Source organism: Saccharomyces cerevisiae, chromosome XIV, assembly GCF_000146045.2.
Source record: "Saccharomyces cerevisiae S288C chromosome XIV, complete sequence".
Classification (NCBI taxonomy): Eukaryota; Fungi; Ascomycota; class Saccharomycetes; order Saccharomycetales; family Saccharomycetaceae; genus Saccharomyces; species Saccharomyces cerevisiae.
Window position 1 is genome coordinate 129,135 of NC_001146.8, and position 25,779 is coordinate 154,913.

The 25,779-nt window shown below is 38.7% G+C and overlaps 9 protein-coding genes across 9 annotated transcripts; 4 read left to right on the forward strand and 5 right to left on the reverse strand.

The window, feature by feature from the left end:
• Positions 1-387: 387 nt before the first annotated feature.
• Positions 388-6,249, reverse strand: BNI1 (formin BNI1; the record flags this gene model as incomplete). The annotated part of the gene is made up of 1 exon (NM_001183109.2): positions 388-6,249. The coding sequence occupies one exon, from the start codon at positions 6,247-6,249 to the stop codon at positions 388-390; it is 5,862 nt and encodes a 1,953-aa protein (NP_014128.2).
• Positions 6,250-6,805: 556 nt separating this feature from the next.
• ALP1 (arginine permease ALP1) lies at positions 6,806-8,527 on the reverse strand (the record flags this gene model as incomplete). The annotated part of the gene is made up of 1 exon (NM_001183108.1): positions 6,806-8,527. The coding sequence occupies one exon, from the start codon at positions 8,525-8,527 to the stop codon at positions 6,806-6,808; it is 1,722 nt and encodes a 573-aa protein (NP_014129.1).
• Positions 8,528-8,564: 37 nt separating this feature from the next.
• Positions 8,565-8,960, forward strand: BSC4 (Bsc4p; the record flags this gene model as incomplete). Its single annotated transcript, NM_001183107.1, has 1 exon — positions 8,565-8,960. One exon carries the CDS (start codon positions 8,565-8,567, stop codon positions 8,958-8,960), a length of 396 nt encoding a protein of 131 aa, NP_014130.1.
• A 455-nt stretch (positions 8,961-9,415) lies between these two features.
• On the forward strand, positions 9,416-11,251 carry LYP1 (lysine permease; the record flags this gene model as incomplete). Its single annotated transcript, NM_001183106.1, has 1 exon — positions 9,416-11,251. The coding sequence occupies one exon, from the start codon at positions 9,416-9,418 to the stop codon at positions 11,249-11,251; it is 1,836 nt and encodes a 611-aa protein (NP_014131.1).
• Positions 11,252-11,743: 492 nt separating this feature from the next.
• Positions 11,744-14,944, forward strand: PIK1 (1-phosphatidylinositol 4-kinase; the record flags this gene model as incomplete). The annotated part of the gene is made up of 1 exon (NM_001183105.1): positions 11,744-14,944. The coding sequence occupies one exon, from the start codon at positions 11,744-11,746 to the stop codon at positions 14,942-14,944; it is 3,201 nt and encodes a 1,066-aa protein (NP_014132.1).
• Positions 14,945-15,145: 201 nt separating this feature from the next.
• IST1 (Ist1p) lies at positions 15,146-16,147 on the reverse strand (the record flags this gene model as incomplete). Its single annotated transcript, NM_001183103.1, has 2 exons — positions 15,146-16,015; positions 16,121-16,147. 2 exons carry the CDS (start codon positions 16,145-16,147, stop codon positions 15,146-15,148), a joined length of 897 nt encoding a protein of 298 aa, NP_014134.1.
• Positions 16,148-16,428: 281 nt separating this feature from the next.
• On the reverse strand, positions 16,429-17,481 carry PDR17 (phosphatidylinositol transporter; the record flags this gene model as incomplete). The annotated part of the gene is made up of 1 exon (NM_001183102.1): positions 16,429-17,481. One exon carries the CDS (start codon positions 17,479-17,481, stop codon positions 16,429-16,431), a length of 1,053 nt encoding a protein of 350 aa, NP_014135.1.
• Positions 17,482-17,761: 280 nt separating this feature from the next.
• On the reverse strand, positions 17,762-18,706 carry YIF1 (protein transporter YIF1; the record flags this gene model as incomplete). Its single annotated transcript, NM_001183101.1, has 1 exon — positions 17,762-18,706. One exon carries the CDS (start codon positions 18,704-18,706, stop codon positions 17,762-17,764), a length of 945 nt encoding a protein of 314 aa, NP_014136.1.
• Positions 18,707-19,077: 371 nt separating this feature from the next.
• POL2 (DNA polymerase epsilon catalytic subunit) lies at positions 19,078-25,746 on the forward strand (the record flags this gene model as incomplete). The annotated part of the gene is made up of 1 exon (NM_001183100.1): positions 19,078-25,746. The coding sequence occupies one exon, from the start codon at positions 19,078-19,080 to the stop codon at positions 25,744-25,746; it is 6,669 nt and encodes a 2,222-aa protein (NP_014137.1).
• Between the last annotated feature and the right edge of the window lie 33 nt (positions 25,747-25,779).

The following is a 25,779-nucleotide window of genomic DNA, read 5'->3' on the forward strand; positions in this document are numbered from 1 at the left end:
ACTAAAGGTCAAAATTTTCTACAACTTTTGGATGGAAATCAACGTTGCTACAGCTGCAAGTGACAAATGATATTATTGCACGAATCACTGTGCTTGTCACTTAGGTAAACGAGAGCCATGTTTTAAAGGTGCTTCAGCGAACGCGAAATACAAGTTCCGGGTAGTCACATGGAAACAATGGCACATAATAAAAGGAATTATTTCAAAAATGCAATAGTAGAGATCATTTGAGTAAAGATGAATGTAAAGTGTATCATAAGTGATCTATAAACATTAAAATTATATATATATATGTGATTTAATGATTCGTGACTATTTCTTTGTACTAGTGCTTGTTTGGATGTTTGTTTTGGTATTACTGTTGTCATAATTTTTTGGTTTAATATTTTATTTGAAACTTAGCCTGTTACCTGTGCTAGCCTCACCTATGGATCTTTCCTTGCGGGCCCTCAATTTTTCTAGATGTTCATCGAGTATGGAATTTTGCTTTACTGGTGTGTCAGAGCCTCTTAGCTCCTTTAATAACATTCTAGCTCTGTCACTAATTTCCTCTTGATCTTCCAGCGCAGATGTCTTGGATGGCGATGGTAAATCTTCAGAGGTATTCATAACACCCCTTGTGGCAAGCGGAGTGGGTGATTCAGCGTGAATCACTGTATCGGCAGTAGGGTCCATAGCTTCTGGAGAATAAAGAATAGACCCTTCTTCAGTATCCAAATCGTTGAGTAATTGTGGAGCGTTGTCTTTTTCAGAAAGATATTTTTTCCTCACTAGGGCTCTCTTTCTGGCGGAAGATGGGTCACTTTTAGCAGGACCTGCATTTTTCAACTGTTCTAATAGTTTATCCATAACAGCGCGCCTATCTTCTGCTTCATCCTCTTCATTTCCTTCAGATGAAGGCGAATTGCTGTTCTCTTTTTGTTTTTCCTTTTCTTGTGCCCTTTTTTGCTGTTCTTCCACTATTTTCTTATGCTTTATATAAAGTCTTTCTTCTTCTTCCGCGGCTAGATTTTGCGCTTGAGCTTTTTTGTATTCATTTATAAAATCTGCAAATTTCTTAAAGAATGAGATTTTTGCAAACTTATCACCAGAATCTTCACCGTACGTATGCATCAGACTTTCAAATTCCATGATAGTCAGCTTAACTTCGTCTTCTAACAAGTCCCCCTTTTTTCTGGCTTCCGGTAACACGGGCAATGTTTTTATCAAAACTTTATCTAATGGATGAAACTTTGAGGAATCGCTTAAATTACCAATTTCAACTGAACGCTCTACGTTTACAATCGATTGGCTAAAGTCCTTACAGTCGTTAACTAACTGCTCAATGGAAACTTTCACGACATCCAATACAGGTTCTAATTCACTTAGAAAGTCATTGAAGCTTGGATAATTTAACCTGACAATTTTTTCGACGTAATTTAGAAAGGTCATGCTATTGGTAGTATCCTTGATAAACGTCAACCTCTGCAAGGTTGAAAGTTTGAAACCTTGTGCCTGCTTAGAAGTGTCGTTCATGAAATTACCAACTGCTAAGATAACATTAAAGACATTGCGCAAGTTATCTGATTCTTGAAGCGCGCTAACAGCTTTGTCGACTTTTCTTAACTTTGCCAATAACTCATTATATTCTCTTTCATACGAAGTAACCACTGTGAGAGCTCTCATACGTGAACCCCAGTATGATTCTAGATTAACCATCAATTGCAAATAAATTTGGTCAGCCCTCTGTAAATCGTTTGGATCTTTTTCAGGGGGCTTGGCATCTTCGAGATTCCTCACGCCCTCCCAGTCTGTCGAATACGGGGCGTAATTCCTAGCTAAATTAACAGAAACTTCAATTATTTCAGATTTTGACAAAAACTCAACAACACTCGGTGTTTGCAAAAAATCCCTATCGCAGTTTAGAATCTTTTTCACCAGATCGGCAACCGAAAGTGATGAATACATATGCAAATTGATACCAAACTGTTGAGAAATATCCCTGGATAAAAATGTAATTTTCTGCAGATCTTCCTTGCGCTTGCTTGCTAATGATTTAATTTCCCTAGCGGCAAAGGCCTTTTCTAAATCAGCAAGAACACCCTTTTCGTATAAGTCATCTGCGAACTTCTCAGCTTTACCTGTACCCCAAATAGAATTATCAGTACAATCTAATTTTTCCCAATGCAGTTGCTTTAATTTCTTGTGTGGACGAGGATACTTTTCAAATAATGAGGGCGATTGAGGAAGTAATGGTGATGTTACAGCTGATTTGATTTGCGATGCCGGCATCATAGGTGGAGCTGGCGGAATGACGCCATCAGTAGATGAAGATAATACAGATGGTAGCGGCGGCGGTGGTGGTGTTTCTCCCTTGGGTTTGCCGAACAATGCCATGGGTGGAGGAGGAGGTGGTGGTGGTGGAGGGGGAGGAGCAGGAGAATCCCCAGTAGTTTCTTGCTTGACAGTGTCGTCTTCCGACTTTTTCTCTTTCTCCAACGATTCACCGAACAATTTGGCGGGAACTGGAGGAGGAGGAGGAGGAGGCGGTGGCGGCTGTGAGGAGAGTACAGATGATTGAGTAGAGAGATCTTCTGCGCCATCTGTATTATTCAGTTTACTCACAGCGCTGAAATCCGCTGTTTTATCTTCTTCATGATTTACCACACGCCCTTGCTTTCCGTTTTCCACATGTTGTCTCATGTCTTTCTCAGCTTTGTCAAAGGCGGAAGCTGCACTTGCCGTGCTGTTTTCCGGTAAAGATTTTTTATCTAGACCTTCATCTTCATTTTGTTCATATGGTTCAACTTTATTTACCTTCTGTGTTAACTCCTCTAAATATGGAGCAGAAGACACGGTGGATTTTCTGAGTCTGTTCATAAAGGTCTTTTCAACTTTACTATGTAGAGGTCCAATACCCGAACCGTTATTGTTCTCTCCAAAAGCAGCCGATGCAGTAACATTTTGACCAGTACCATATTTTTGAGATAAGGCATCGAGAAAAGACCCAGGACCTGATCCTGAAGATAGCTCTGAGTGTTCGCTCCTTAGTTCTTGAGTTGGAGATGCGTCTTGGTATATTTCCTCACTTTCATCATCAGAACTTGAAGAGGAAAGATCGCTTTCCCCATCTTCTTCTACTTGTATTTCGTGTTCGGTTTGAGTCTGAATATCTAACAACTGGTCCGTTATTCTATTAATCTCGTCTAACTTTTTCTGATATGTCTTAGGGTCAAGACTGGCATAGTTAGCGTCTTCTTCCGTTTCCACGTCCCCAGTATTTTTCTTTGGACTGTCCATAATCTCGTCGACATTAAAGTCAATACCAAATCCTTTGTATTTTGTTTCTAGTTCTTTCAGTCTCTTTAAAGCCAGAGATTTCTTTTCATTAAATAGCTCATTAACACGTTCTTCGACGTTAAATTTGGAAATATCATTACTTTCCATTTGGATTTCAGCCAAAGCCCGCCTTAGGTCATTTAGTTTATTTACGTCCGCCTCTTGAGGCTTGACTAAAGGTTTCCTATCCTTATTTTTCATCTTCTTCACTTTGGGCTTCTTAATATGTATTGGAGGTTCAAGACGATCTTTCTCAAATTCAGCAAAATTTGTCATCTCTAGTTGCCTGGCTTCATTTTCAATATTTTCCATTTGCATTCTTAACATTTTTAATCTCTTATTAGGTTGAAGTGTCATGCCGAATTTTTTTGAATCATCCTTGTAATCCTTTTTTGCTCTTGATAATCCGTCCTGTAACACCTTTTGGATATTCGCTTTCTCTGAAGAATTTAGGCTCGAGTTCATACCTCTGGTGCCTTCATTCTTATTGAAGCTTTCTTCAGGCCTCGAATTCAATATAGTCAACATTTTTCTCAATTCTACCTCTTGCTGATGCTTTTCCAAAAGATGCTTCTTTTTCAACTCTTCTAACTCAGCTTCCAGCTGCTGCATAACTCTCTGATTCTTAGCTAAAATACGATCTCTCTCATGCAACTCATCTTCTAACTGTCCAACGAGTCCGTGCTCCGCCTTGCTTAACTTTTCACTTAAAGAATCCCTTTCTGCCTGAATTTCTTCCAATTTCTTCGTTAGAGCTCTACTTTCTAATATAGCTCGACGTGCAACTTCATCAGTCTGCATGGCATCGTAAAGCCGCTGGATAGCCATATTCATATTAGTTTCTTCATCAGAAGTTGAGGCAACACTAACATTAGTCACCAAAGAATCCATAAGTTTCAATTGCTTAGTAAGTTTAGAGGAATTTTGGTTTTCTTCTATTAACTTTGAACTAGAAAGGAAAAGATGTTGAACTAAAGATACTAAAAGCTTTTCATTCTCGGTACCTTTACATATATCCCAAAGGTTTTTTAATAATGATAGTGGATCGTGTAAATCTACATTAAAAGCCTTATTGTTGGCCTCTAATTTAACGTTAAAATCGTCAAGTTTATTATTGTCATATAACTCAATTTGGTCAATTACCTTGTCGTAATCTAGCAGTTTTATTTTGTTCATAATTCGTAAAATTCCACAATTTTCTAGTTTCGTCCTTAATAGCATTCTTTGATTTATGTTATCAGAGCAAGAGCATAAATGATTGATAAAAACCATTGTCCATTGGCAGTATTCTAGAATCGCATTTTCACCCCCACCATTTTTAAATTCATCCGACGCGCCTACTAAGGAACCCATTTTTCCTCTTCCATCTAAAGTTTGTTCAACGGCAAATAACCAGGCTTGAATAATTTTCAAATGACTTTCCAAGGTTAAATGAGAGAAATACTGGGGCATTTTTTTGAAGTTTTGAATCATATGAAGATTTTGCCCTATCCTAAACTTTTTATCTAGTGAGGTAAGAACTGCTTCGAATCTGCTTTTATTTTTTTTTTCTAGCATACAAACAAAAATTTCAGTGGCCATTTTCCTTGTGGCCAGTTTCGTAGAGAATAAACCTTCTGCAACAGTATCAGTCATTAACCTATGTGTACTGAACTCATACAAACCTTGTGAGAGCATTGATAAGACTCTGAAGCATTTAAAAAATGAATTTTCTTTCTCTAATAATTCTTTAGTCAAGTTTTCTCGGGGTGCAGTCTTATAAATAGAGTTCATTAGTACATTAGCCATAGCAATGTGACCCTGATGGTCTATAAAAGCGTCTACCCAGTCTAACTGTTCAGTTCTTAAAGTTACCCATAAATCTTTCATCTCATCGCTAGTAAGTTTGTCTGCCAGGATTCGTTGCACATAATGTATCGGTGGTCTGTTTGTTCTGTCTCCTGGAAGAGTAGATGCACTCGTATTGTTCTCAGCCCCACCTCTATAAATATTGTTTAGAGATGGCTGCTTTTTCAAACTCCCGCTCACTAATTTTTTCCCCTTCGAGGTTGACGTACCTACCGATGAAAGAGTAGTAGAATGATTTAAACTGTTGCTGTATACAGTTGAGGTGGGAGAAGAGGCGCTTGTCATCAAAACAGATTTGGGAGACGAAAGAGATGAATTAGCCGTAAGGATAGGATGATGGTCCGACGCCATCGAAGTTCTGGAGGCAGTGGAAGAAGATGTAGTGTTTGCTCGCATTTTTTTTAGCTCATTTTGTAAATCCTGCTTAACAATCAGCCATTTCTTCTCAATGCTGTAGCCCATCAGAGCTTCTTGTTTGTCCTCTGATAAAGACTGAAAAATATTTCTTTTATACATAATATCTTCAAACAAAACTTCCACCTCGTATGGGTCCGACGGCATTTCTAAATAAATTTTACCATCGGGTGTAGTGAATTTGCTCAAGTTAGTTAGCGAACCTTGAGAGAGAAGACTTGATGCGGAGTGACTTTGCCCGGTATGCTGCCTTGTTAGCTTATTGGACGCCTGTGAAGAATTCCTCTTGGAATACGAATATTTCGATTGCATTGAATGCGACCTTGCGTGCTGTGAGGATACGGGAACATCTCCACTTAATTTACCATTCATATATTGAGACAAGTTTTGTGTGTTTAATGTCGATTTTTTATTCAACGGCCTCGCCTCAGTAGATGTAGACCTAGAAGGTGCATTCAGTTTTCTAAAAGATGACGAAGATGCAGGTGAAGTGGACACTTCGTTTCCCACTGGAGAGTGCTGTTGTTGGGATGCATAGGTCGGAGAACCCGTATTGCTATTCGTTGCATTTGAGTTAGCCAAACGCTTCAAATTTTGGAATATACCAGAACTCGAATTCGAATGACTTTCCTTTGAGTTCGAATGTTTGGAGCCTGAATTCTTCAACATTTCCTTTCCTTCTCTTCCTTTCTTGCTTCTCGTTTGTTGAAAAGGTTCAGGTGCCTTCTTTATGTGGCGTGTATTTAGAATTTAACTAGGCTTGAGTTAAAATGTTTCTCCTCAATACAGAAGATAGATACAAATGGCAAAAAAAAAAGTAAAAAATGGCCCAACTGTATGAGACGTATAAAAAACGTGAAGGGTGAAGAAAAGAATGCCACTGTCCAATTTTATGCTTAATACGAAAATAATTAACACACAGCCGTCAGTGTCCTCTTATCTGTAGGAAGGGTCCGTGCTATTGTTCTTAAAAGGGATTCTAGTTTTCCACATCTGTTTTTTCTTTCTTTCCCTCTTCCACGTCAAAAACTTCCTCTAACCGATGTCGGGTAAGCCATGGAAATTACGGGCGATGACTTTCGGCGGCTAACAACGAAACAACTAGGGAGTAATCATATAATCACAGGAAAAGAGTTGAGCAAGGATTTGGCAAATATACATATACATACATACATACATACATACATATATATGTGTGTGTGTGGTATGGAGTATTATTCTAAAATTATGAAAGGACATCCCAAACTCGTTGCCACCTTGTTTTACATTCTGGCTCTATCCATACCAACTCCTCTATTTGCCGGCGGTCAGAATCGATATCGATATCCTGCAGCTTCCAGAGTAAGCGGCACTTAAACCAAACTTGGAATGATAACCATATGGCCAAAAATAGGAATATTGATATATATGCAGCGACAAAGTCTATAGGCTGAAAAGTAGGTGCGAAAGCGGTGAAGCCCTGGATCAGAACAATTAGAGCGATGAAAAAAGATGCATAATATGCCAAAAAAGGCATCATTTGAGCTTTATAAGGTAAGTCATCCCTCGATATACCACGTTTCCTTATGGCTTGCATGAAACGGATATGAGAAAATGAAATCAAAAGCCAGGCAAAGAAACCGGCCACACCAGTTATGTTCAATAACCAGTTAAAGGCCTTGCCGCTGCCTGCAGAAACCTCTAAGAAAGCCAAAAATCCGAACACGGATGTAGATAGAACAGAAAAGTATGGAACACCACCTCTGGTCACGTTAGACAAGAACCTTGGCGCCAAGCTATTTTTAGACAGACTATACAGTACTCTTGAGCCAATGTACACATTAGAGTTACCTGCGGAAAGAATGGTGATTAGCACGACCGCGTTAAATATATCTGGGAGAACTTTTGTGCCTGAATTCTCAATGCTTATCATAAAGGGCGATGAAGAGACAAATATACCGTCACTATCCAACTTTGGGTCATTATATGGGACCAAAAGGCCAATGAAAAATAGTGAAAGAATGTAAAAGACTAGAATCCTCACTACAACTTTCTTTATTGCCCTCGGGAGAGCTTTTCTTGGGTTAGCCGCTTCACCAGCGGTTATCCCAACCAGTTCAGTACCTTGGTACGTAAATGCAGCATTAATCAAAGAGGAAACCCATCCGAGAAAACGGCCCTCATTTTTATCACTGGAGATAATGCCAGGCCCCCAGGCTCCTGGATTTCTCCAGTACCTGAAACCGATGGGTCCATCAGATTGTCCCGCACCACACACAACACAGAATGAGAAAATGATAAAACCGAGCAACGCGATGACCTTTATGGAGGCAATACAAAACTCAAATTCTCCGTAATACTTTACGGGAAACATGTTCATTGAAGTTAACAGGCACCAAAAGATCACGATCCAAGCCGCTAGAGGCACTGCTTCTGTCCAGTACTGAATAACTTTCCCCAAAACGGATAGTTCCAGTGCGAAGGTGAAACACCACGACAGCCAGTACATATATCCGTTAGTCGCTCCCAGCGCTGGCGACAGAAATCTTTGGGCGAAGACAGAAAATGAAGATGTAACCGGGATAAAAGTGACCATCTCTCCTAACGATTGTGTAACGGAGTAAATCACTGTCCCCATAAATAAATACGATATCAAGGCACCAACAGGGCCGGCGTGTGCCAATGGCGGACCAATACCAATTATGAGGCCCGTCCCAATGGTGCCGCCGAGAGCAATCATCCCTATATGCCGCTGCTTTAACTTCCGCTTCACCTCTCTTCTTTCTTGTGGTGAGCTCTCTGTTTCCTTAGCAGCATCATCCTCGACTTTTCTCTCTGTGGTGATGGCCTTCGTAACGTTCTCCCCAGAATATTGTTCATCTACAAACTCCTCCTCTTTTATTATAGAGCTAGAATTGATTTCATACTGACCTTCCTTGGACATTTGTATGTTCACAGTTTCATCCATGGCAATAATCGCAACACTACAATTTTGCCGCTAATATATGTCTATTGTGCTACGGAAGAGTAACAAAAAAAACAAAAACTGCATAACAAGCAAGTTTTATACAATACACATTATAAAAATTTCTACTCCGGTGTTCCGAGCTCCCATTGCCATTGGAGAAAGCCCTTATGTGGAGTGGAGCTGCCTACAGGTTGTTTTCAGGAAAGACATGGTTACAAAAAAGACGACATTCGCCCAACTTATCACTCGCTTGAACCACTTTTTATGCCAAGCCCTTAAACGCCGCGACTCAAAAACATACATACTGTGCCGCACGGCAGTTTTTGGCGCTATGACACCCTTTTCCCCAAGAAAATCGCATATTAACAACAAATTACCCATGCAACCCAGGAAAAAAAAAATAGTCATTATATACGTAGTGCGCTTTCATTGACAACTACATTTTTGTGCAACTTTTGGTACACCGCTACACGTATTGAAAGCGCAAAAGACTATAGCTCCTCCAGCAGGGAAAACTCACATCGGTGGGCAACAACATAGAATATGTCAAAGTTGTAAAAACACCCACGAGTGCATACCACTTTTCAACATTACCGGGGAAAAAAAAGTTTGCACCTCGTTCCCAGAAACATACGCAGGAGTGACTGCGCTAGTGACAGATTGCTCTTTCCGTTGGAAAAAGAAACGACTTTTTTTCGCAAAAGTACCCGAAATCCTCGGAATTTTGCAAATAGTCGATGATCACAATTGTTAGGTGACTATTTAACAAGGACGGCGAGGAGAACTGAAAAAAAAGCAACCTATCCGGCCTCCTCTAGTTACACAAACAAGACAAAGAAATTGCATTGTCTATAACGATAACAAAAGACATCGTATATATATATATATATGGGCAGGTTTAGTAACATAATAACGTCCAATAAATGGGACGAGAAACAAAACAACATTGGCGAACAGAGCATGCAGGAATTACCAGAAGACCAGATAGAACATGAGATGGAAGCAATAGATCCAAGTAATAAGACGACCCCATACTCTATTGATGAGAAACAGTACAACACAAAAAAGAAGCATGGGTCATTGCAAGGTGGCGCAATTGCTGATGTAAATTCGATAACTAATTCGTTAACAAGATTGCAAGTTGTCTCTCATGAAACAGATATTAACGAGGATGAAGAAGAAGCCCACTATGAGGATAAACACGTGAAGAGAGCCTTGAAGCAAAGACACATTGGTATGATTGCACTAGGTGGTACAATCGGTACTGGTCTTTTCGTTGGTATCTCCACTCCCTTGAGTAATGCTGGCCCTGTGGGGTCCCTGATTGCTTACATTTTCATGGGCACCATTGTCTACTTCGTTACCCAGTCACTTGGTGAGATGGCTACGTTTATCCCCGTGACATCATCTATCACTGTCTTTTCGAAGAGGTTCTTATCACCTGCATTCGGTGTTTCTAACGGCTACATGTACTGGTTCAATTGGGCTATTACTTATGCTGTGGAGGTTTCTGTCATTGGCCAAGTTATTGAATACTGGACAGATAAAGTTCCATTAGCGGCCTGGATTGCGATATTCTGGGTAATTATTACTTTGATGAATTTTTTCCCTGTCAAAGTTTATGGTGAATTTGAGTTCTGGGTGGCCTCTGTTAAAGTTTTAGCCATTATGGGTTACTTGATATATGCTTTGATTATTGTCTGCGGTGGATCCCACCAGGGCCCTATCGGTTTCAGGTACTGGAGAAATCCAGGAGCCTGGGGGCCAGGCATCATCTCCAGTGATAAAAGTGAAGGCCGTTTTCTCGGATGGGTCTCCTCCTTGATTAATGCTGCATTTACGTACCAAGGTACTGAACTGGTTGGGATCACCGCTGGTGAAGCGGCTAACCCAAGAAAGACCGTTCCAAGAGCTATCAATAAAGTCGTCTTTAGAATCGTACTATTCTATATTATGTCTTTGTTCTTTATTGGTCTACTGGTTCCATACAACGATTCCCGTTTATCTGCTAGTTCTGCTGTTATTGCATCATCACCCTTCGTTATTTCCATTCAAAACGCTGGTACTTATGCTCTTCCAGATATTTTCAACGCCGTGGTGTTGATTACTGTTGTATCTGCCGCTAATTCGAATGTTTACGTTGGTTCCCGTGTTCTTTACTCTTTAGCTAGGACTGGTAACGCACCAAAGCAATTTGGATACGTCACCAGACAGGGTGTTCCATATCTCGGTGTTGTTTGCACTGCTGCATTGGGTCTTTTGGCATTCCTGGTTGTCAATAACAATGCAAACACTGCATTTAACTGGTTGATCAACATTTCCACTTTGGCTGGGTTATGCGCCTGGTTATTCATCTCTTTGGCACATATTAGGTTCATGCAAGCTTTAAAGCACCGTGGTATTTCTCGTGATGATCTGCCCTTCAAGGCCAAATTGATGCCTTATGGTGCCTACTACGCAGCCTTTTTTGTCACCGTCATCATATTCATCCAAGGGTTCCAAGCGTTCTGTCCGTTCAAAGTTTCTGAGTTTTTCACATCTTACATCTCCTTGATTCTTTTAGCCGTTGTGTTCATTGGTTGCCAGATATACTACAAATGCAGATTTATTTGGAAGCTAGAAGATATTGACATCGATTCCGACAGAAGAGAAATCGAAGCAATTATTTGGGAAGACGACGAGCCTAAGAATTTATGGGAGAAATTCTGGGCTGCTGTTGCATAGTCACAGAACCTCTTGCATGCCTTCAAAATAGAAAAAAATAAAAAAATAGACGTTTCATTAATCAAAATAGCCTGTAGAGATTTTGAGGGATTGCCCCAAACTTTATGTATAATATCACCACTTATTATTCACTATTCATAGTATGTTACATCATAAGGCCATTGTCACCTTCGGCCAGCGATAGTACTCAAATCTATAATAAATTTTCCATATTATCCTTTACGTACTTGATAGCGTGTATAACAGGGTCATTATTCACGATATGTTCAACTGTTGTCATTTTCGTGTTATTGCACTGAAACAAAAGAACCCTACCAAAAAATTCGTTAGAGAAAAACTAAAAGTACAAGATCTTATACTGAAGACCCTTCATTTTTTAGGCCCAACTTCTATATTAAGAAGATCCCTGGACCCTGCTAGAAATTTTCAATTAGCTTATCATTTTTCTTCATTGCGAGCGTTCGTTTTCATTAAGCATTCGTTCTCTTCACTATGCATAAAGCATCCAGTTCAAAGAAAAGCTTTGATGATACTATTGAACTAAAAAAAAATGAACAATTACTGAAACTGATCAACTCTAGTGAATTCACCCTTCACAATTGTGTGGAGTTACTGTGCAAACACTCCGAAAATATTGGTATACATTACTATTTATGTCAGAAATTGGCCACATTTCCTCACAGCGAACTACAGTTCTATATTCCCCAACTAGTACAGGTCCTCGTCACCATGGAGACAGAATCAATGGCTTTAGAAGATTTACTATTAAGGTTGAGGGCGGAAAACCCTCATTTTGCACTACTGACGTTTTGGCAGTTACAAGCGTTACTAACGGATTTATCTACTGACCCCGCTTCTTATGGCTTCCAAGTGGCTAGAAGAGTCTTAAACAACTTACAAACCAATCTCTTTAACACAAGTTCAGGTAGCGATAAAAATGTTAAAATACATGAAAACGTTGCACCGGCCTTAGTTCTTTCCTCTATGATAATGTCGGCTATAGCATTCCCCCAATTAAGCGAAGTGACCAAACCATTAGTGGAATCTCAAGGTAGAAGACAAAAAGCTTTCGTTTTTAAGTTGGCTAGAAGTGCAATGAAAGATTTTACCAAGAACATGACCTTGAAAAATACCCTACTAAACAAGAAAACTTCCAGATCCAAAAGAGTTAGCTCAAATCGCAGTTCAACTCCGACTTCTCCAATAGATTTAATAGATCCAATAAAAACTAAAGAAGATGCATCCTTCAGGAAATCCAGACATAGTGAGGTAAAATTGGATTTCGACATTGTGGATGATATAGGTAACCAGGTCTTTGAAGAAAGAATCTCATCTTCAATCAAACTCCCAAAACGTAAACCTAAGTATTTGGATAATTCATACGTTCATAGGACATATGATGGCAAAAATATAAACAGGGACGGAAGCATTTCAAATACCGCAAAGGCTCTCGATGGAAATAAAGGTGATTATATTTCTCCAAAGGGACGTAATGATGAAAATAATGAGATTGGTAACAATGAAGATGAAACTGGTGGTGAAACGGAGGAGGACGCGGACGCTTTAAACTCTGATCACTTCACCAGTTCTATGCCAGATCTGCATAATATTCAACCAAGGACTTCTTCTGCTTCATCTGCTTCTTTAGAAGGGACACCTAAGTTAAACAGGACCAATTCCCAACCCCTTTCGCGCCAGGCATTCAAAAACAGTAAAAAAGCGAATTCTTCTTTGAGTCAAGAAATTGACTTGTCGCAATTATCGACCACTTCAAAAATAAAAATGTTAAAAGCAAATTATTTTCGTTGCGAGACACAATTTGCCATTGCGCTAGAAACAATATCTCAAAGGCTAGCTCGAGTACCGACAGAAGCTAGATTGAGTGCCTTACGAGCCGAGTTGTTTCTATTAAACAGGGACCTACCAGCGGAAGTAGATATCCCCACTTTATTGCCTCCAAATAAAAAAGGAAAGTTACATAAATTAGTGACCATTACTGCTAATGAGGCACAAGTTTTGAACTCTGCAGAAAAAGTTCCATATTTACTCCTGATAGAATACTTGAGAGACGAATTTGATTTTGACCCAACAAGTGAAACCAATGAAAGATTATTAAAGAAGATCAGTGGTAATCAGGGAGGCTTGATATTTGATTTAAATTACATGAATAGAAAAGAAAACAACGAAAATAGAAATGAAAGTACTCTTACTAGCAACAACACTCGATCTTCGGTATATGATAGTAACTCGTTCAACAACGGGGCCTCCCGCAATGAAGGTCTATCCAGTACCTCAAGAAGTGATTCAGCGTCCACAGCTCATGTTAGGACTGAAGTCAATAAAGAGGAAGATTTAGGTGATATGTCAATGGTAAAAGTCAGGAACAGAACGGATGACGAAGCGTATAGAAATGCTTTAGTAATACAGAGTGCCGCAAATGTTCCAATTTTACCTGATGATAGTCAAGACAGAAGCCCAGAGTTGAACTTTGGCTCAAACTTGGACGAAGTACTCATCGAGAATGGAATTAATAGCAAAAATATACATAGCCAAACTGACGCTTTAGCAGACCAGATGAGAGTTTCAGCTGTTATGTTAGCACAATTGGATAAGTCGCCACAACAGTTATCAGAAAGTACCAAACAAATCCGCGCTCAAATTATTTCATCAATGAAGGAGGTGCAGGATAAATTTGGTTACCATGATTTGGAAGCCCTTCATGGAATGGCAGGTGAGAGAAAATTGGAAAACGATTTAATGACGGGTGGTATTGACACTTCATATCTAGGTGAAGATTGGGCTACCAAGAAAGAGAGGATACGTAAAACTTCGGAATATGGCCATTTCGAAAACTGGGATTTATGTTCTGTAATCGCCAAGACGGGTGATGATTTGAGACAGGAGGCGTTTGCATACCAGATGATTCAAGCGATGGCCAATATTTGGGTTAAAGAAAAAGTTGACGTTTGGGTTAAAAGAATGAAAATTTTAATTACTAGTGCGAATACGGGACTTGTGGAGACCATCACAAATGCTATGTCTGTGCATAGTATTAAAAAGGCTTTAACCAAAAAAATGATTGAAGATGCAGAACTAGATGACAAGGGTGGTATTGCCTCTTTGAATGATCACTTCCTTAGAGCTTTTGGTAATCCTAATGGATTTAAGTATAGAAGAGCACAAGACAACTTTGCTTCTTCGTTAGCCGCATATTCTGTCATTTGCTATCTCTTGCAGGTTAAAGATAGACACAACGGTAACATTATGATCGATAACGAAGGCCATGTAAGTCACATCGATTTTGGATTTATGCTATCAAATTCACCCGGCTCAGTGGGCTTTGAGGCCGCACCATTCAAATTAACTTACGAATATATTGAACTGCTAGGCGGAGTAGAGGGAGAAGCGTTTAAAAAGTTTGTTGAACTAACTAAAAGTTCGTTCAAGGCTCTGAGAAAGTATGCTGATCAAATCGTATCAATGTGTGAGATTATGCAAAAGGACAATATGCAGCCTTGTTTCGATGCTGGCGAACAAACAAGTGTACAACTACGACAAAGGTTCCAATTGGACTTATCAGAAAAAGAAGTTGATGACTTCGTAGAAAATTTCTTGATAGGTAAATCTTTGGGTAGTATTTACACCAGAATATACGACCAATTTCAACTTATTACACAGGGTATATATAGCTGAGAAGGAAAATAGCTGTGACAGAACTGGAAAAACAATTTGCAAATGTCCGGAGAACAAAAAAATTGGAATTTTAGTAAAAGGAATATACATATATTTATTTATTGCCGAGAATAATAGAGCAGCTGACTCAGAAAAAGCAAGGTAAAAGAATGAGAGTAAAATAAATATGTGGTTAATTAACCATACATATAAATTATTATCTTATTTTCTGCGTAAAGCGTCAAACCGTTTCTTCAACTCATCTAGTTCATCATTTTCTTGCTCCTTCTTAGTCTTTCTTTTTGTAGTTTTCTTTTCTGATTGTTTCTTTTCGATCACTTCCTTTTTGATATCTTTCGGAATCTTGAGCTCGTTCTTGATATTTTCACTATTCTGCCTAGGCTTTTTAACAGTGATAGGGTGTTTAGCATCTGCATTGTCATTATCGTCATTATCTAAGGCTAAAATAGGCTTTTCTTCGTCATTATCCTCGATATCTCCCGAGGGGTCACTAAAGTCTGAAGAAATGTTAGAAGACGACGAAGATAAGGAATTCTCCAGCTTACTATATGGCACATCGTATGTTTTCGCGATTTCCTTCAAATAAAGATCAACTAGTTCTTCTTTTGGAACTGAGGGAGAGCATTTTTTTATAATCTTTTCAGGGACATCGATATGATCTGCTATTACTCCATTAACAAACTCAACGTTTATTTTCCAGGCCATCAAATCTTTCAATTGGCTAAGTTCTTTGACTTCATCAACGAAAAGAATCGCATAGATTAGGGATCTGATAGCTTCGTTAATACCATCATCCATATGCTCTTTGACAAGCTGTTCCTCGGTGGAGATATCGTTTATTACCTGCACTCTAGCCAGTAGTAATTCACAATATAGTTCCAATATCTCTAGTAGCTCAATATGAATATCGTCATGAATTAGCGTCTCCACACGATAATGCGCCTTCTGTTCTTTATTTGTCAGTAACAGTTGTGCAACCTGTCTTCGAGACTGCTTTGCAATCGCCTGTTGCTTTTCTTGAGCATATCTTAACCTTTGAATACACATTTTCAGGCATGTTTTAAGCTTGATCTATAACAATAATTTGGATGATAGTTTTACCCTTCTTCAGTTAGTACATCCTAGATCTTTTGCATACTAAAGCTTTTTAAAAATTACTATAAAATATAAACATACAGTGAACGGAATCATTGACGGAGCCATTTTTAGTTGTCGTATTCTCTTATCTATCTTCTATGTTGACTAGTTCTGATTGATTAGCTGGAACTAATAGTATATATAATTTTCACACCCTTTGGAATTCAGAAGGCGTTTTTTTTTTCATGAAACAAAACAATAGAGTGCGGATAGCCGATTCAGTTGATTCTAAAAGTATATAAAATGCGATAAGCGCATAAGCAGCCATTATAAACGTACATCTGAGTCTAGATATATACGTTTGTGTAGCGGGAAACGTTAAAAAAAAAAATCTTAATTATAGTTTATCAAATGACCATATCAACAGGATATTTTAATTCGTCATGTTGGCCCTTGGTGTCATATTCACTTAATCCGACAATGCCTCCAAACTTTAAAAATCTATCAAAACGTTTCAATCGTAAATCGTCAACTTTCTTAACCATATCTGGCCAATAGACTTCATGTTTATACTTGAAGTCTAACAGACCATTGTATAGAGCATCTAGTTGAGATGGCTCTATGTGGTTTTCAAATGGTTCGTCAAAGATAGCCTTCGCCTTAGTGGCAGGGTCAAGGAACGGATACATCATCTTCAAAAAAGCCCACGCAAACCATGGGATATTGATCAGGACACACTTAGCTAACCTTTCAGGGTAATGATCTTGCATGACGTTCAAACACATCCTAGCAATAGAGATGGGTGGAGCTTTATCAGTGATAATACCAGGTTCTTTATAACTTTTGAAATCTACCAAGACTGTGATCTTTTCTACACCTTGGGGAGCTACAGTTGTCGCAGTTTCCATCATGTAGACTAATTCTTGGACTTGTCTAAAGGAAGATTCTGTGTTTTGACGACCATTTTTCATGTAGTATAGAGGTCTTTTAGCGTTGTCAAAGCCCAAAATAACCTGTTTACCAGTTTCGTTCTCAACGGCAACTTTGTCAGCTGTTAAAGGGTCTTTGTCCTCCTTACCATGTGTAAGTCCAATTTCTCTCCTCCATACCAAGGTTTTGGTGAGACCTTTTATGGCGTTCGCGGTGTTCCATTTATTGGCTCTTAGGTATCTTAGAAAACACTCCCTAGAAAGCCAAAACTTCTCCCAATCACTCAAGGGTCTGTCATTGGCATGTGTCCCATTGTCAAGGTCATTGAGATTTTCTGGTAATTTCAGATCATCATCTTGAAAATGTCGTAAGACAGCTCTATATTTTTCGTTTTGATCTTCGGAGATGGGTTCCAGTAGAGGTGCGTTACCATACTTGGCAGGAGGGTCCAAGAATATCTTATCACATGGAATAAGTTTCTCTTTAGGCACAGCAGGCGTATGGTCCCGTTTTCTTGAAAAAAGACCCATTTTTGTTCTTCTTCTTGTGCTTTCTTTGTGTGATTTTTCAGGGTCTTTTTTTTTAAACAATGATGTAAATTAAATCTATCTAAAAAGCGTGATTTTTCCCACGAATTTTAATCCCTCTATTGTTCTCTTTCCACTCCATATTGAGTGAAAGGAAAAATAAGAAAAGTAAATAGAAAATTTATGACGTAGGAATAAAAGTATATAAGTATTTAACAAATTGACCGTAGATAATAATAATGCGCATGAAATTAAATCCTCTCTTTGATCTCTTCAATCAAGATCAACCCATTAACCACATTAGAACATTTTGCCAAATGAAGCCATAGACGAATAGGAAGTAATTGCACTTCTTGACGGTCGATTTGCTGATGGAAACGTGTATATCATCGTCTTCAGCACCGGAGCGGCTTAGTAAATTGAACTTGACGGATCTTAGTAGGAATACGCCAAAGGCAATAAATAAGTAAAATTTTATCAAAATATTCAGGTTAAATGGCATGGTCACGTTGGTCAAAAGCTGGGCGAGAATCAATGGAACAAATTTGTAGCCGACATAGCACAACAGTTCGACCAAACTGAAGCTTGGAATCTTAGAATCGATCAAAAGATACAAGCCAAGCTTCAAAATCAACAAATCTAAACACACAAACGCCAGAGTAGAAGACAGTTTGTAGTACAAGTCTTCGGGGTTGAATGAACCCTTCAGACCTTGCTGCGTATTCCAGATGAGAATATAGGTAACTAGTCCCATAATAGGCATGTACATGTCTGGGGAGTTCACGTCATCCCTTGGTGGCAAAAAGTTGCCAGAGTCCATAATTCGTTGCCAGTTCTTGGTTCCGTTAAGAAAAGGAACTAGGATGAGTTTCAATTTATTGATGACATAACGGGTGCTGACTTGAAAATACGTTGAAATTTGTTGAGAGCCGGCAGCGTTTGCAGTGGCTTTATTGACCGTTTCTTGAAACTGGTTAAAGTTATCCTGACCAATAAAATTAGAAAATGCGCTCTGCCCTAGTTGGAATGCCATCGAACCACGAGGATCTTGGAATGGAAAACCACCGCCACTGCCATTTACGTTTGCATTCATATTCGCATTACCTTGGCCATTCACGGGCGTGTTCCTCGGAATTTGCATTGGTCGTTGCTGTTGTGGAGTGTGGGAAAAGCGATCGTTAACGCCATTCTGCTCACTTGTTGCATATGCGTACGGATTATAAGACATCTTGGTATGGGCCTTTGGTTTTCGTTTTCTGCTATTGATACTCAGTAGCGAGGTCTTACAATCGAAAAGTCAAAAAGATGAGTTGTAGTATAAAACAACAGCTCTGGTGTGCAATATGGATCTTGATACAGAGTCTCGGATATGCTGTTTTAGCACTGAGAAAAAGTAATAGTAACACTGTCAGTGTTCGTCAAAGGCCCAAGTTTATTGTCATTTGAATTGTCAGAATGGTTTATTTTCAGGTAGGGTAACCAGAACGCGTAAGTTTCTTGCATCTTTTACCATTTTAACTGGAAGAGGACCTATCAAAAAGAGCATATGATGATGAAAGAGCACATTCTATCAAGATAACACTCTCAGGGGACAAGTATATGATGTTTGGCAAGAAAAAAAACAACGGAGGATCTTCCACTGCAAGATATTCAGCTGGCAACAAGTACAACACACTCTCAAATAATTATGCGCTTAGCGCGCAACAGCTCTTAAATGCTAGTAAGATCGATGACATCGATTCGATGATGGGATTTGAAAGATACGTACCGCCGCAATACAATGGCAGGTTTGATGCGAAGGATATAGATCAGATTCCAGGCCGCGTAGGGTGGCTGACGAACATGCACGCAACGCTGGTCTCTCAGGAAACCTTATCCAGTGGTAGTAATGGCGGCGGCAATTCGAATGACGGAGAACGTGTAACGACCAACCAAGGTATTTCCGGAGTTGACTTCTACTTTTTAGATGAAGAGGGTGGGAGCTTCAAGTCGACAGTTGTCTATGACCCATACTTCTTTATTGCGTGTAACGATGAATCAAGAGTAAATGATGTGGAGGAACTAGTGAAAAAATATCTGGAATCTTGTCTCAAAAGCTTACAAATCATTAGAAAGGAAGATCTTACCATGGACAATCACCTTTTAGGGCTGCAGAAGACACTTATTAAGTTATCATTTGTAAATTCCAATCAGTTATTCGAGGCCAGGAAACTCCTGAGGCCAATCTTGCAGGATAATGCCAATAATAATGTGCAAAGAAATATATATAACGTTGCTGCAAATGGCTCGGAAAAAGTTGACGCCAAACATCTGATCGAAGATATCAGGGAATATGATGTGCCGTATCATGTCCGAGTATCTATAGACAAGGACATTAGAGTCGGTAAATGGTATAAGGTAACTCAACAGGGATTCATTGAAGATACTAGGAAAATTGCATTTGCCGACCCTGTGGTAATGGCATTTGATATAGAAACCACGAAGCCGCCTTTAAAATTCCCGGATTCCGCCGTAGATCAAATAATGATGATTTCGTATATGATCGATGGGGAAGGTTTTTTGATAACAAATAGGGAGATAATCTCTGAGGATATTGAAGACTTTGAGTATACACCGAAACCGGAGTATCCTGGTTTTTTCACCATATTTAACGAAAACGATGAAGTGGCGCTTCTACAAAGGTTTTTTGAACATATAAGAGATGTACGACCCACTGTTATATCCACCTTCAATGGTGACTTTTTCGATTGGCCTTTTATACATAACAGAAGTAAGATTCACGGCTTGGACATGTTCGATGAAATTGGTTTCGCTCCAGATGCTGAAGGTGAGTACAAGTCCTCATACTGCTCTCACATGGATTGTTTCCGTTGGGTGAAGCGTGATTCTTATTTACCACAAGGTTCCCAGGGTTTAAAAGCTGTTACTCAATCTAAGCTAGGTTATAACCCAATTGAACTGGATCCCGAATTAATGACGCCGTATGCATTTGAAAAGCCACAGCACCTTTCCGAATATTCTGTTTCCGATGCAGTCGCTACGTATTACCTTTACATGAAATATGTTCATCCTTTTATCTTTTCCCTTTGTACTATTATTCCTTTGAACCCGGATGAAACATTGAGAAAGGGTACCGGTACTTTGTGTGAAATGTTGTTGATGGTTCAAGCTTATCAACATAATATTCTTCTACCAAATAAGCATACAGATCCCATTGAGAGGTTCTATGATGGACATCTTCTAGAATCCGAGACTTACGTGGGTGGACATGTGGAGTCATTAGAAGCTGGTGTTTTTAGGAGTGATTTGAAGAATGAATTCAAGATAGATCCTTCTGCCATTGATGAATTATTACAAGAATTACCAGAAGCTTTGAAATTTAGTGTGGAAGTTGAAAATAAGTCCAGTGTAGATAAAGTAACGAATTTTGAGGAAATAAAAAACCAGATAACGCAGAAATTATTAGAGTTGAAGGAAAACAATATAAGAAACGAACTACCTTTGATCTATCATGTAGATGTCGCCTCTATGTACCCAAACATCATGACTACAAATAGACTACAACCAGATAGTATCAAAGCAGAGCGCGATTGTGCTAGTTGCGATTTTAATAGACCCGGAAAAACCTGTGCAAGAAAGTTAAAATGGGCTTGGAGAGGAGAATTCTTTCCCAGTAAGATGGATGAGTATAACATGATCAAGCGTGCATTACAAAATGAGACTTTTCCCAACAAAAACAAGTTTTCTAAAAAGAAAGTTTTGACATTTGATGAACTAAGTTACGCAGACCAAGTTATCCACATAAAAAAACGTTTAACTGAATATTCAAGGAAAGTTTATCATAGGGTTAAAGTATCAGAAATTGTCGAACGAGAAGCCATTGTCTGCCAAAGAGAAAATCCATTCTACGTCGATACCGTGAAATCCTTTCGTGATAGGCGTTACGAATTCAAAGGTTTAGCCAAGACTTGGAAGGGAAATCTGTCCAAAATTGACCCATCTGATAAGCATGCGAGAGACGAGGCCAAAAAGATGATTGTGCTTTATGACTCATTACAATTAGCTCACAAAGTTATTTTGAATTCGTTTTATGGGTATGTTATGAGGAAAGGCTCTCGTTGGTATTCCATGGAAATGGCGGGGATTACGTGTTTAACAGGTGCCACGATCATTCAAATGGCGAGAGCTTTAGTAGAAAGGGTAGGAAGACCATTAGAATTAGATACTGATGGTATTTGGTGTATCTTACCAAAATCTTTCCCTGAAACTTACTTTTTTACATTAGAAAATGGTAAAAAGCTTTATCTCTCCTACCCATGTTCCATGCTGAATTACAGAGTTCACCAAAAGTTTACGAATCACCAATACCAAGAATTAAAAGACCCATTGAACTATATATATGAGACGCACAGTGAAAACACGATTTTTTTCGAAGTTGACGGACCATATAAGGCCATGATTTTGCCTAGTTCCAAGGAAGAAGGAAAAGGTATAAAGAAAAGATATGCTGTCTTCAATGAAGACGGCTCACTTGCTGAACTGAAAGGTTTTGAATTGAAGAGGCGTGGTGAATTACAACTAATAAAAAATTTTCAAAGTGATATTTTCAAGGTCTTTTTGGAAGGTGATACATTAGAAGGATGTTACAGTGCTGTAGCAAGCGTATGTAACCGTTGGTTAGATGTTCTTGATTCACATGGTCTTATGTTAGAAGATGAAGACTTGGTCAGTTTGATTTGTGAAAATAGAAGTATGTCAAAAACTTTAAAGGAATATGAAGGGCAAAAATCTACTTCTATTACGACGGCAAGGAGATTGGGGGATTTTTTGGGTGAAGATATGGTAAAAGATAAAGGTCTACAATGTAAATATATTATTAGTTCAAAACCTTTCAATGCACCTGTTACTGAACGAGCCATTCCAGTCGCAATATTTTCAGCGGACATTCCCATCAAAAGGTCTTTTCTGAGGCGATGGACATTAGATCCATCTTTGGAAGATCTGGATATCAGAACCATAATCGATTGGGGTTATTATAGAGAAAGACTTGGATCTGCTATACAAAAGATAATTACTATTCCAGCAGCATTACAAGGGGTTTCCAATCCTGTTCCAAGGGTTGAACATCCAGATTGGCTAAAAAGAAAAATCGCTACAAAGGAGGATAAGTTTAAGCAGACTTCACTAACCAAATTTTTTTCGAAGACAAAGAATGTACCAACAATGGGCAAGATAAAAGATATCGAGGATTTGTTTGAACCAACTGTAGAAGAAGATAACGCCAAAATTAAAATTGCAAGAACTACTAAAAAGAAAGCCGTATCCAAGAGGAAAAGAAATCAGCTTACAAATGAAGAAGATCCACTAGTATTGCCCTCGGAGATTCCTTCCATGGACGAGGACTATGTTGGGTGGCTAAATTATCAAAAAATTAAATGGAAAATCCAAGCAAGAGATAGAAAGCGTCGAGACCAATTATTTGGTAATACAAACAGCTCCCGTGAAAGAAGTGCACTAGGAAGTATGATTAGGAAGCAAGCTGAATCATATGCGAACTCCACTTGGGAGGTCTTACAATACAAGGATTCCGGTGAGCCAGGGGTTTTGGAAGTATTTGTAACAATTAATGGCAAAGTCCAGAACATCACCTTCCATATACCAAAAACTATTTATATGAAATTCAAATCTCAAACAATGCCGCTACAAAAGATTAAGAATTGCCTTATTGAAAAATCTTCTGCATCGTTACCAAATAATCCCAAAACGTCTAATCCAGCAGGCGGTCAGCTATTCAAAATTACTCTACCGGAATCTGTCTTTCTGGAAGAAAAGGAAAACTGCACTAGTATCTTCAACGATGAAAATGTACTTGGTGTATTTGAGGGCACTATCACTCCTCATCAAAGAGCGATCATGGATTTGGGAGCTTCGGTAACGTTCCGCTCAAAAGCAATGGGTGCGTTAGGCAAGGGAATACAGCAGGGTTTTGAAATGAAGGATCTTTCAATGGCGGAAAATGAAAGGTATCTGAGTGGATTTTCAATGGACATTGGCTATTTACTACATTTCCCAACATCAATTGGGTATGAATTTTTTTCATTATTCAAGTCATGGGGAGATACTATTACTATATTAGTTTTGAAACCATCCAACCAGGCTCAGGAAATAAATGCCTCATCATTAGGACAAATATACAAACAAATGTTTGAAAAAAAGAAAGGTAAAATAGAAACATATTCTTACTTGGTTGATATTAAAGAAGATATCAATTTTGAGTTTGTATATTTTACAGATATCTCAAAATTGTACAGAAGACTATCACAGGAAACTACTAAATTAAAAGAAGAAAGAGGTCTGCAGTTTTTACTCTTGTTACAATCTCCGTTTATCACTAAGCTCTTAGGCACAATCCGGCTTCTAAACCAGATGCCCATTGTTAAGCTTTCCTTGAATGAAGTTCTTCTACCCCAATTGAACTGGCAACCGACATTATTGAAGAAACTTGTTAACCACGTTTTATCCAGTGGTTCGTGGATTTCTCACTTGATCAAGTTATCCCAGTATAGTAACATTCCAATCTGTAATTTGAGGCTGGATAGTATGGATTATATTATTGATGTTCTTTATGCAAGAAAACTAAAAAAAGAGAACATCGTGCTTTGGTGGAATGAGAAAGCTCCACTTCCAGATCATGGAGGCATTCAAAATGATTTTGATTTAAATACATCATGGATAATGAATGATTCAGAATTTCCCAAAATTAATAACTCAGGTGTGTATGACAATGTAGTTCTCGATGTTGGTGTTGATAATTTAACAGTGAACACAATTTTGACATCAGCATTAATCAATGATGCTGAAGGCAGTGATCTAGTTAACAATAATATGGGTATAGATGACAAAGATGCCGTTATTAACTCGCCATCTGAATTCGTGCACGACGCCTTTTCTAATGACGCTTTGAATGTTTTAAGAGGTATGTTAAAGGAGTGGTGGGATGAGGCCCTAAAAGAAAATTCAACCGCAGATTTGTTGGTAAATTCCCTGGCAAGTTGGGTTCAAAACCCGAATGCGAAACTATTCGACGGATTACTAAGATATCACGTTCATAACTTAACAAAAAAAGCCTTACTTCAATTAGTAAATGAATTTAGTGCACTTGGCTCAACTATTGTATATGCAGACAGGAATCAAATTCTAATAAAGACAAACAAGTACTCACCTGAAAACTGTTACGCCTACAGCCAATATATGATGAAGGCAGTTAGAACAAATCCAATGTTTAGTTATCTGGACTTAAATATCAAACGTTATTGGGATCTGCTAATATGGATGGATAAGTTTAATTTTAGTGGATTAGCATGTATTGAAATAGAGGAAAAGGAAAATCAGGATTATACCGCTGTTTCGCAATGGCAACTAAAGAAGTTTCTGTCACCAATATATCAGCCCGAATTTGAGGATTGGATGATGATCATATTGGATAGTATGCTAAAGACAAAGCAGAGCTATCTAAAATTGAATTCAGGGACGCAAAGACCTACCCAAATAGTTAATGTAAAAAAACAAGATAAGGAAGATAGTGTTGAAAACTCGTTGAACGGATTTTCTCACCTTTTTTCCAAACCACTAATGAAAAGAGTCAAAAAGCTTTTTAAAAACCAGCAAGAGTTCATTTTAGATCCTCAGTATGAGGCAGACTATGTTATTCCTGTTCTTCCTGGTTCCCATCTGAATGTGAAAAATCCCCTTCTAGAACTTGTCAAATCACTCTGCCATGTCATGTTACTTTCAAAGAGTACAATTTTAGAAATCAGGACCCTGAGAAAAGAACTGCTGAAGATATTTGAATTGCGTGAGTTTGCTAAAGTAGCGGAATTCAAAGATCCAAGTTTGAGTCTCGTGGTGCCGGATTTTTTATGTGAATACTGTTTTTTCATTTCTGATATTGACTTTTGTAAGGCAGCTCCTGAATCTATTTTTTCATGCGTCAGATGTCACAAAGCCTTTAATCAAGTATTGTTGCAAGAACACCTGATTCAAAAACTACGTTCTGATATCGAATCCTATTTAATTCAAGATTTGAGATGCTCCAGATGTCATAAAGTGAAACGTGACTATATGAGTGCCCACTGTCCATGTGCCGGCGCGTGGGAAGGAACTCTCCCCAGAGAAAGCATTGTTCAAAAGTTAAATGTGTTTAAGCAAGTAGCCAAGTATTACGGTTTTGATATATTATTGAGTTGTATTGCTGATTTGACCATATGAGTAAGCAGTATATAACGCGAGGTTCAATGGCCT